This window comes from Pipistrellus kuhlii, unplaced genomic scaffold (assembly GCF_014108245.1).
Source record: "Pipistrellus kuhlii isolate mPipKuh1 unplaced genomic scaffold, mPipKuh1.p scaffold_m20_p_1, whole genome shotgun sequence".
Lineage (NCBI taxonomy): Eukaryota > Metazoa > Chordata > Mammalia > Chiroptera > Vespertilionidae > Pipistrellus > Pipistrellus kuhlii.
The window spans coordinates 44432246-44444399 of record NW_023425404.1 but is presented as its reverse complement, the minus strand read 5'-3'; the positions used below and the strand labels follow the sequence as shown (position 1 = coordinate 44444399).

Below are 12154 nucleotides of genomic sequence, written 5' to 3'. Positions count from 1 at the left end.
CAATTCTGGTCACAGGCATGTACATTGGTTGCAGGCACATCCCCGGTAGCGGGTGTGCAGGAGGCAGCTTATCAATGTTTCTCTCTCATCAATGTTTCTAACTCTCTATCCCTCTCCCTTCCTCTCTGTAAAAAATCAGTAAAATATATTTTTAAATAAAATAACATAAAAAATATCTGTGTGATATGAAGATATAGAAGTAAATCCTAAGAATATAAAACATACATAAATGAATATGTAGAAAAAAGCTGGAATGAGTAAGTTATGAGGGCAACAGCAAAATTAATCCAAATAATATAGAAAGAAGAAAATAATACATTAAGAATAAAAGTTAATAAAATAGAAAATAAATGCATAATATAGAGAACAGTCAAAAGTAGGTTATTTTAAAAGATTTATAAAGTTAATAAACTATTGAAGAAAATAACAGGCACAAATACCCAAGAGCAGTAATGAGAAAAGAAGCAGCACAACAGATGCTACAGATCTTAAAAAAATAATAAGAGCTTGCTGTGAACAATTTTAAACTAATAAATTTGGAAATCTCTGCAAAAGAATAAATTCTTAGAAAACGAATGACTAAAAATTCATTATGGACAAAAAGTATAGATAAACATTGGTAATACAAATCTCCTTCTTAAGCCCTCAGTCTAATTTACCAAAATGTTAAGAGGGGTTATCACTGGATTTTACCATAACAGTAATTTTTATCTTCCTTCTACATTTTCCAAATGATCTACAAGAACATATGTTACTTTTTAAATTTTAAAGGGACAAAAAGGATTGGGAGAGGGGAAAAAACAGATTGGGAGCCTTGTGTTCTAGTTTTAATTCTGCCACTAGCTATGTAACTTTGATTAAACCCTTTAATGCCTAAATATAAAATTTCTTTAGTAGATGTAATTTGTATAACATTTAATTTCATATACCAATTTAACATAAAGGTAAAGATTATTCTTACCACTTAAAAAAAAAAAAACAATACACAAATTGTCTTGTCTCTATATACTGATACATACAAATGGTACTATTAAATATTGCCAGAAAGAAGGGCTTCAGGTCAATTATCCTATACCAAAATCATTACTTTGATAGATGACCCCCAATTTCACTAGTTTATAGCTTATAACAACACACACCATGTCCTCTGTACAACAGTGCACATTTAATAGCTAGTTTGCCTAACACAATACCTAGGCACTCAAATATTTTTTAATAAAAGATAACCAGGAAGTTATACTCATCAAAATTCTATTGGAAAATGGAAACTTTCCTTTTCACTCTCTATATATCAACATTGTTTGAATTGTGAGTTTTTTTAGAATGCAGATATTACATTAATAACTTTTATTTTTTATTTTTTTTAATATATATTATTGATTTTCCACAGAGAGGAAGGAGAGGAATAGAGAGGTAGAAAATGTTGATGAGATTGAAACATCGGCCAGCTGCCTCCTGCACACCCCCTACTGGGGATGTGCCCGCAACCAATGTACATGCTCTTTGACCGGAATCAAACCTGGGACCTTCCAGTCCGCAAACCGATGCTCTATCCACCGAGCCAAACCGGTTTTGGCTACATTAATAACTTTTAATTGATTTTTTTTTTTTTTGAGAGAGAGAGAGAGAGAGAGGAGGGGTGAGAAACATCAATTCTTATATGCACCCTGACAAAAGATGGAACACACAACCTTGGTGAATGGGGACAATACTCTAACCCAGGGGTCGGCAAACTGCGGCTCGTGAGCCACATGGGCTCTTTGTTCCCTTGAGTGTGGCTCTTCCACAAAATACCACGGCCTGGGCAAGTCTATTTTGAAGAAGTGGCGTCAAAAGAAGTTTAAATTTAAAAAATTTGGCTCTCCAAAGAAATTTCAATCAATGTACTGTTGATATTTGGCTGTTAACTAATGAATTTGCCAACCACTGCTCTAACCAACTGAGCTACCCAGCCAGGGCTTACATTAATAATTTTTTTTTTAGAGTGCTTTAGGGTCTTTGTTCTTAAAAGCAAAATTGAGCACTTGATTATATCTATATAAAAATTTTTCCAGCATAAAATTATTCTAGCTATGTTTCAATGTTCCATTGGTATATTATTAAAATTACTGTCCCAAAAGAATTTTGCTTCTACCCAAGAATACTTCTTTGGCTGACTTTAGTTTACTGCCAAATGGGAAAGTCACCTCAATCATATCTTTGTCAGGCTCCTCAATTTTCATTTCCAGGCCAAACTCAGTTGATTGTTATAACATGTAACTCTTAAAATACAGAATCACTACACTCTAGATATTAGGTTGATCTCCAACTTTTTATGCATTGAAGTCTTTCCAAATCATAATTAAGGAAAATTTGATAACTACCTTACAATATAGCCTAGGTGTGTAGTAGACTATACCATCTAGGTTTGTGTAAGTATAATATCTGATGTTCACACAATGACAAAATCATAAATGACACATTCTCAGAATGATCCTGTCATTAAGTGGTATGTGACTGTATTAAAACAAAATCATTCTGGCTACTATGTTGAGAATAACCTGAAGGAGGATAAAACCACCATAATGGTAGAGACGATGGTGTTTTGGACCAGAGTGGTAGCAGTAAAAGCCCTAGCTGGTTGGCTCAGTGGATAAAGCGCCAGCCTATGAACTGTAAGGTCCCAAGTTTGATTCCAGTCAAGAGCACAGGCCAAGTTGCAGGCTCAATCCCTAGTAGGGGGCATGCAGGAAGCAGCTGATCAATGATTCTCTCTCATCAGTGATGTTTCTCTCTCTCTCCCTCTCCTTACCTCTCTGAAATCAATTTTTTTTAATAAAATAAAAAATAAATAGAGTGGTAGCAATACAAATGATAAGAACTGGTCAGATTCTGGATTATTTTGCAGGTAGAGCCAACATAATTTGTCAATATTAGGTATTAGAAGCCCAGAGCATGAAATTCGTCCACTGGGCGGGGGTGTCCTTCAGCCTGGCCTGTGCCCTCTTGCATCCAGGACCCCTCGCTCCTTACCACCTGCCTGCTCACTGCTCCTTACCACTCGGCTCACTGCTCCATAGCACTGCTGTGGAAGCAGGAGAGGCTCCCACCACCGTCACTGCACTCGCCAGCGGTGAGCCCGGCTTCTGGCTGAGCAGTGCTCCCAATATGGGAGCGCACTGACCACCAGGGGGCAGCTCTTGTGTTGAGCGTCTGCCTCTTGGTGGTCAGGGTGCATCATAGTGACCAGATGTTCCACCAATCGGTAAATTTGCCTATTAGGGTTTTATTATATAGAATAAGGTATAAATTTGAAAGTAGTGAAAAATTCCAAGGGAACTGAAAAAAAAAATGAAGTAGCCATTTACTGGTTTAGGAAAGGCTGGAGGAGGACAATGTTATGAGCATGAGGACTCTGAGGTAGTATTTGACATTCAAGAGAGAAATGTCAAAGAAACAGGATATAGAAATGTGGAATCAGGCTGAGAAGGAGCAATAAAGGTAAGTAAAGGAAAACCAGGAGAGCTCCATGAAGAAAGTATTCCAAAAAGAAGAAATTCTAGTGCAATGCCCTTGAGTAATGAGGGAATAGAGACTAGGGTATACCAGGGTTTCTCACAACTTAGGCAGAATTTACATTTGGGGATGAATAATTCTTCATTGGTGGGGGAGCACTGTCTTATGCATTATATGACATTTACCAGGATTTCTGGCCTTTTGCCACTAGATGCCAGTCCTCCCTGCCAACTCCATCAAAATAAATGTCTCCAGAAATTGTCAAGTGTCCCCTTAGAGGCAAAATCACTGATGTATAAATGGAGGAACTGGCCTTTGCTAGAGACACAATCCATCCACTTAAAAGGAATAATGGAAGATGCTATGGGTTGAGTATATAATAATTTGAATTATCTCCTTAGTATATCCTTCTAAGTACAATACAGTCAAGGCCAGACACGTGAGGAAGTTGCCAGCATATCACAAAACCAAAGTCATTGTGATACTGATGTAATGACCTGGTTATTAATTAACTAAAAAGGAACAGAGGGGAGGCTAAATATGATAGGACACCCAGTAAAGTCTAAATGACCTAGAAAGGGTGCTTGCTTATCAGTCATACTTGGGAACAGGGCATTGGCCAGAGTAGGTGTGTGGACATGGCCACTGCAAGCCTGGAAGATTTGATATTTAATCTCCTAAACCAAGACTGGAAAACCTTTTTTCTGCCAGGGGCCATTTGGGTGTTCCTAACATCTTTCTCAAGCCATACAAAATTAACGACTAAAAATGTAGCCTGCTATATTTGGTCAAACATTTAATTAACTCACTAATTAAATGCCTTGGCTGGGCCAGACAAAATGAGGGCTGGATGTTCCCCACCCCTGTCCTAAACAAGGGGGACTCCCTCTCTTGCTTATGCTCGTTGCTCCTGCCTGATTCCTGTGGGGCGCACATGCTTTGCATTCACCCACATAGCTCAAGCCACATGGATCCCACACACAATGAATTAATAGACTAAAATTAGCCCGATTCTGTTCCGGACTCAACTCCACCATGAACTGGAAACCTTGGTCACTGGCTTTGTTTCTAGCTCTGCTGGATCCCAGCTGCACCTTTTCCAGGACTAGATTAAGGGAAATGGGACTTTGCAAACCGAGGAATATAACTTCACACAAATAAACCTTTCTACCACAGCTCATCCTCCAGTTGGAGCCTTCAGAAATTCTTATTCCATCAGTGTCCCAAGAACCCCACCTCCACTATCAATGGAGAAATTGCGCCCGCACAATTCTCCAAGAACAATTACTCCTAGGAAAATGTTAACATTTTACCATGTAAGCTAAGTGTATCTTTGAACTGAATCTAAGCCAAAGCTTTCATGTTTTTCGGGTCCATGCCAAACATGTTAAACATGCAGCTCGCCAGCCGCAAGTCTGACATGCTTGAAGCCCCTTTGCATAATGCCCATTGGCCTCAGGTTTCCTGGTTTCTCCTAAAAATCAGAATGAAAGCATGGCAATTGGTTTCACATGTACACATCAAGTCCCAGGGTTACATGAACTATATCTAAAAGAAAAGAAGTACAGTTCATACCACCTATGTAAGTTGCACCTGCTCCCTCAATAATAGGTCCTATCCTGTTACATCATGAGTTATTCCTTTCTATCACAGAAGAAAATTAAATTGGTCAGGCATGATTTCTTTTTCCACTGTGCTACTGTAGCTGTGACCCAACATTCTGTGTCCTTTTTGATTAAACTAGAGACCTGGTGCACAAATTCATACACAGATAGGGTCCGGCTGGCCAAGGGGAGGGGACATGGGAAGTTGGCAGGCCAGCCCCACTCCCAATTGGAGTTGGGGACCGATTGGGGGTGGGACCAGCCTGGGGGAGGAGCCACAGATTGGCCAGCTGGCCACGCTCCTAATCGGCCCAGTTGGCCAGCCACAGTGCACGTCATAGTGACCAGTCATACCAGTTGTTCCAGTCATTTCAGTTGTTCTGGTCACTTGGCTTTTATGTATATAGATACTGAGACTGATTTGTTCTAAGAATTTCTCAAGATCCAAGTTAAGATACTGATTATTATTTCTTATATCCCAAATCCTAAGAACAGAAAATAAAGGAGTGACCATATGTAGGGGCTACAGAACCTAAACACCATTACACTGGCCCCATCTCCCACTCCATACTGCATGTGACAGTTCCAGGCAACTACCAGTAACCAGATTCTAAAGATACAATCATCCTATCTAATAAAGAGGGAATATGCTAATTGCCATCACACCCTCACAAAGCTGGTGGTACCCACGCCAATAAGGAGGAAATATGCTAATTGACTGTCATGCCCTCAAAGATGGCGGCACCCACAGCCACAAGATGGCGGCACCCAGTCCCTTCAGCCCCCCATCCCCCCAGGGCTGGCCCAAGGTGCAGGCAAGCCTCGGATGACCAAGCAACTGAACAGCTACCCAGGGCTGGTCCAAGGGATGACCAAGCGACTGAACAGCAGGTTGTTTGGGATGACCAAGACAGCAGGGAGGGCCGTGAGGGGTGACCAAGCTGGCAGGGGGGGCTGTTGGGGTGACCAGACTGTCGGGGGTAGAGGGGGTGCTGTTGGGGGCAACCAGGTCATCATGGGGTCAGTTGGGGGGTGACCAGGTTGTTGCCGGGGGGGGGGGGGTCACTTGGGGGCAACCAGGCTGGCAGGGAAGGGGCAGTTGGGAGCAACCTGGCCGGCAGCAGGGGGCAGTTAGGGGTGACCAGGTTGGCAGTGAGGGGCAGTTAGGGGCGATCTGGGTAGCTGTTGGAAGTCTTGTCACTAAAAGTAGGAAGTATAATTAACAATCTACATGAGGACATAAAAAAAGAACTTACATAACCTCATATACAGGGCAGGGCAAAAGTAGGTTTACAGTTGTTTGTAAGGAAATTAATAAATAATAATATAAGAATAAATTTTGTTTTGCATACTCACAACTGTAAACCTACTTTTGCCACCCTATACATCTACAGGCTGACAAAACACATGCCTACAAACTCTACAAAATATCTATTTAAATAAACAAGAAGCTACTCTCCAAGAAAAAAAAAAATGGGCCAATTTCTCTTGGAAAACAAGCCCATTATAAATTCTTAACTTCTGTCTTCCCCTTTACTTTCAGCATAGGCTGTCAATAGGTATAAGAATTGCTAGACCTATTAATAACCAGCTAATACAGAAGCATACTTCTGTCCAACTCCCCAATTTCCCTGGCCAAAAGTGATCTATTATTCCTCCTGAAATCCCACCAGAACTTCAGTGCCTCACAATACCACTCAGCTGGCCTGCTGTGGCTAAGTACATGTCTTAACTCTCCAAGTAGATTACGAGGTTCCTGCACTTAATAAATTCCCTGAAATCAGGACTAAGTTTTTTTATTCCTTTCTTCCCCTTAATCTTCACAGAGCCTCCCACACCCTATGTGTTCAACAAACATTTACTAAATGTATAAAAAGCCTTATCATTTCAAAGTTTGGTGTTGCTATAATTCTAGGATTAGAATGTTATGATGCTATGATAAAATTAAAATATATCTAAATACCAGAAAAACAGATCATATAACATTGTCTTCTAACTTTTAAATTAATGTTTCTTCATTCATTACTAACCTGGTGACTTTGAGAGGGGAAAGAAAAAAAAAACAATGACAACAACAAAAGTCAAGAAATATCAAGATATGTTTTCCTAAAAAGATATGGGTAATGTTTGGGAATCATATTTTTCAATATTCTAAGGGTGTTTGCTTTTTAATAAAGAGTTCAGTGTGTTTCTTAAAAATCACTTTTGTGCCAAAGCCGGTTTGGCTCAGCGATGGAGTGTCAGTCTGCGGACTGAAGGGTCCCGGGTTCGATTCTGGTCAAGGGCATGTACGCTGGTTGCGGGCACGTCCCCGGTAGGGGGTGTGCAAGAGGCAGCTGGTCGATGTTTCTCTCATTGACATTTCTGGCTCTCTGTCTCTCTCCCTTCCTTCCTCTCTGTAAAAAATCAGTAGAATATATTTTTTAAAAATTTTTTAAAAATCACTTTTGTGAAGGAATTCACCCTATCATACTGTTATTCCCAATAATTTATCCTCATCACACCTTTCCTTGGCTTTTGTTGTTCTTGCCATCCAGAAAGGCCTAAAACCACTATCTTTTCAAATGTCAATCTTTTCTGAAATCTTTTCTTATCTTCCCAGCTATAAGCAATCTCTTCTATCCTCCTTACATTATAATTTTGTACATACTTTTTATCTCTGCCATTATATTACAAGCTCCTTAAGAGTGGAAATGACTTGCTAATTTTTGTACACTTTGATCAATGTGTAGAATTCATATCAGATTGAAGTCACCTATCCACATGAAAATAGTCTGCACCCCTTAAAACCAAATGGTAAATTTTTAAAATTAGATTAATAATAATCATGTACCATCATCATTTTAATTAATATTTTAATGCTTACAAAAATAACTAAGGACTACTTTTCAGGAAAGTAAAAGCATAAATGAAGAAAAATTTACACTATCCATTGCATTAAGACTTGAAGCATTCACTTACAGTGGTGCCTCACACAACGAACTTAATTCGTTCCAGGAGCAAGTTTGTTATGCAAAAAGTTCGTTATGTGAAACGCGTTTTCCCATAACAATACATGTTAAAAAAAATAATTCGTTCTGTAGCATAAAATATGCTAAGATGACATAAAAAAGATAAATTTTTTGTTATTATTTTTATTTAGATACATCATGATATAAAAAAAATATTGAGTTTAACTTAAAAGGACGACTGCCATGATACGTGCGTGATTTAATTCGTAATGAAGAACGATTGACGCTATACGTGCTTAAGTTAAGCGCAGTGACTAACGACTGCCTGCAGTGCCTGCGCGGAAGGATGCAATACATCGGCAGCGATCGTGGAAGCTCGGGCGAAGCAGTCGTGGAAGCTCGGGCAAAGCGGTCATGGAAGCTCGGGCAACTTCGTTGTGTGAAACGAAGTTCGTTGTATGAATCATGAAATGAAGTTCGTTGTGTGCAGCGTTCGCTGTGCGAGGCTTTCTTTATGCGAGGCACCACTGTATCTATAAGAATGTAGTTGGAAATTTCTAAATGGCAAAATAAAATATAAGAAAGCATATACATGGTAGAAGATGATTTCTTTGGACTGTTCGGGACTTAACTTTTGCAGGATAACCATATTTCCAGAACTTAGATCTACATTGAAAAGGAAAGAATGATCAAAAGGTGATACACACACACACACACTCTCTGAGTGGCCAAATTATTATGATCTCTGAATGCATAATATTCTGGCCACTCCGTGTGTGTGTGTGTGTGTGTGTGTGTGTGTGTGTGTGTGTGTCTATAATAAAAGGGTAATATGCAAATCAATTGAATAGCAGAACCAGTCGTTATGATGCACACTGACCACCAGGGGGCAGATGCTCAATGCAGGAGCTGCCCCCAGTCCCCAGGCCCCAATTGCCCAATGGGGAACAGGGACCCAGGGACCCAGGTGGTGGCAGATATGAGCAGTGCCAGGCCAAGACCCCTGCCCCGCTGGTCACCCCATAAAACAGAGGGCGACCAGATGGGGGGCGGGGCTAGCAAGCAGACGGGAATGGCCAACCTCTTGGTCCCTCTGCAGGCTGACCACACCCTCGATTGAAGTGAGGGTCCCTGGTGGGGGCCTTGGGTGATTTGCAGGCCAGCCACACCCCCAATCGGGGTGGAGGTCCGTGCTGGGGGGTGGGGCCTGCCTGAGCCCAGAATGATATGGTGAAATGGTATTGGAAGATTATCCCAGCAGCTATGTGTAGGATGAACTGAAGTGATCAAATAAGTGTCCAGAAAGCCAGTTGGAAGTTGTCATATTAAAAAACATAATTAAGGCTCCATAATAAGGTGTCAACTCGGGATATGAAAAGGGGTAAATCTAACAGACACTGCAGAGTCACCGAGAATTGGTGACAGGTTTGAATTGGGGAGGGGTGGAAAAGATATTAAAATATCATAGGTGGCCTCCAGCATAACCACACCTGCACAGCACTCAGAGTTTTTGCACTGACTTTTCCAGACTGCATCTGAACCCATTTTAGCACTATAGACAAGACCCGCAGTGAGCACCATTCTGCTTCAGAAGAAAACAGAATTAGCACCACCACCCTAGTGTGGAAATACCCCATAACCCAGGGTTCCAGATTTCTTACTTCATGGAGGAAGTCTGCTCTTCCAACCCTGAGGAGCTTCTCCGCCACTTACACAACTGGGGGAGAGGGAAATTTCTCCTCTGCGCCCCAAATACTCCCTCCACACTTGACAAACATGCTCAATACTATATGGATCTTTTAGGTCTCATGTACACAAAACACAGGTTGACATTGTTGATAAGAGAAAGGTGTAACTTTATATGTCAGGCAAATTATATTTTTCAAGTGTTCGACCTCAACTGGAACAAAGCCAACTTAATTACATTTAAAAATTAAAATGGACCAAAAAAAATCAATCTTGTAGTTGTTTCTAATGTATCACAATGACAGAAAAATTCTGTTCCAGCATGCACCGTGCTACATAATGATTCTGCAGTTTTGCTGGAGCTTTTCTTATTTCTGCAGCTTTGAAAACATGCTGTTGGGAGGCAGACATCAGATCAAAGTGTTTCCCTTGTCTAAAAAGCATTTTGCTGTTTCCAATTTTATCAAGAAGATCGTTGTCAATAACAATGTGTATTTAATCCTGGTCTCTGCCTACAGCCCCTTCTATGGAAGGTCTTGTATAAATTTAATACAAAAAAAAACACTCATTAATAGGAGTCTATAGATAAACGCTTTAGAGCTCGGTTTGAATTTGCAATACTACCAACATCCCATTCTCAAAAGGGACTGACCCATCCACGCTACAGGAGAAACATATTTCATTTAGATGTCAAAGAGGTTCTAACACATTCTTGTTTGAACACACTTGACTCGCACAAACAAGCGCTGTCGTAAAATTTCACACTGTCTTAGCTTAAAAGAATGATGATTTTTTTTTCTTTTTCTTTTTCTCCTTGGAATTAAGATTCTGCATATCAGGAGACAGAGGGCTGGGCTGGGTTTGAAGCCGCAGGCTCCTAGCAGGGCGGACCCGGGGAGCCCAGCGCAAAAGGCGGCTTCGCCTTCACAGCTCCGAGCACGACTGCGTCCCCCGCCTCCACGCCCAGAGCAGGTGCGAACGGGGCGCCCGGGGCTTCCAGCCGCTGCAACCCGCCTCCTCAGCGCAGCCCCGGGGCAGCCCTCGGACAGGAACCTTCTCGCCCAGACAGCCCCCCGGGGTGGATTCTTAATCCTCTCCCTGGTGGGTGATTTCCTACCCCAGCCGCAGGACGGACAGCCCCACGCCCCCGCCCCCGTCATCGGGCCGCAGAGAGGGGAGCGGGCGGGGCCCACCATCAGCCCCGCGGGGAGCGTGGGGCCCGGGACTGGGGGGTTCGGCCCTGGTCTCTCCCCCGCCCGCCCCCCGGGCTCCCGGGCGCCGCTCACCGTGAAGGGGACATCGCGGACGCTGCCCACGGAGTAGCAATTGTCTCCGGGGTTGACGGCACCGGTGAGGACCTGATGCAGATGCATGTCCGGAGCCGGGCTGGCCGGGGAATGCACGAGAGGCTTGACCGGCCCGCGCCCCGGTCCTCCCCCGGCCGCGAGAGCGCCGCCCCGCCGCCGCCGCCGCCGCCGCCGCCTCCCTCGGGGACCCGCCGCAGAGCCGCTCCGGCTGATCGCCTCACACTCTGTCCGCCTCGCCCCGCCTCGTCCCTGCCATGGGAGCTCCTCAACCGCCGACGCCGCCCGGGTCGCAGCGCCTCGGCGGCGGAAATGCCCGGATGGAGGCTCCCACCGCCCGCTGCACCGGCGCACCAATGCGGGAGGGCGCGGGTGCGCGTGTGGCGGGGAGCGGAGCGGAGCGGAGCGTTGGGGGGAGACGGGCGAGCTGAAGCGAGCAGGGAGGCGGGGACGCTCCGCCCGAGGGAGCTAGCTGGGCGCGACGGTCAAGGGGGAGGGTAAACCCCTCCTCCCGCCGCTGGGCTCTGAGCTCTGCCCGTCGGCCGGGCCCCGCGTCTGCGCGTGCGCGCGCAGCGGTTTCCAGGGCAATTGCGCCCGCCGTGCGGATCCGCGGGCCGGACTGCGCGCCGCGCAGGCGTGCGGGGGTTCCCGGGGAGCCTCCGGGCTGCGGCCGCCGGCGGGGGCGGGGGCGGGGGCGGGGGCGGGGGCGGGGCGTGCCGGGCGGCGGCCGCTGGGGGGCCACGCGCTGTCAGACCCGGGAAACACCGCATTTTTTTGTGTTTTGCCGCATTTAATCCTTTGCCAAGTACGCTGGGTGAGGATGGTCAGTGAAGTTGACCTCAGGAGGACAATCCGTCACCGGGAAATTCCACCTCGGGAGATCTTAGATCCATCCCTAAGAGCTTTTTCCAAGTACAATGCCTATGATATTTTATTTTATATAAACAATAAAGGCATCTTCAAACTCGAGAGGCCGTACTTCCCTGACAGCAAATTATTTTGCTCCCAGCTATTGTCATGGTTGTTGTATGTAGACAGAGCAAGGGCCCCTAGAGACGGGTGATTCCTCTAGAATAGACTCTCTCTCTCTCTCTCTCTCTCTCTCTCTCTCTCT

General features: G+C 44.1%; 1 protein-coding gene across 3 annotated transcripts in view; it reads right to left on the bottom strand.

The window, feature by feature from the left end:
* DMXL2 (Dmx like 2) overlaps window positions 1-11558 on the bottom strand; it is a 140772-nt gene extending 129214 nt beyond the window's left edge. The window contains exon 1 of one of the 3 annotated variants that reach the window (XM_036442045.2): window positions 11023-11558. In XM_036442045.2, the coding sequence (XP_036297938.1) occupies window positions 11023-11109 (87 nt within the window). In that variant the 5' untranslated portion in view covers window positions 11110-11558. The remainder of the gene's footprint in view (window positions 1-11022) is intronic. The other 2 variants (XM_036442016.2, XM_036442035.2) reach the window with 2 other exon arrangements.
* Window positions 11559-12154: the final 596 nt, after the last annotated feature.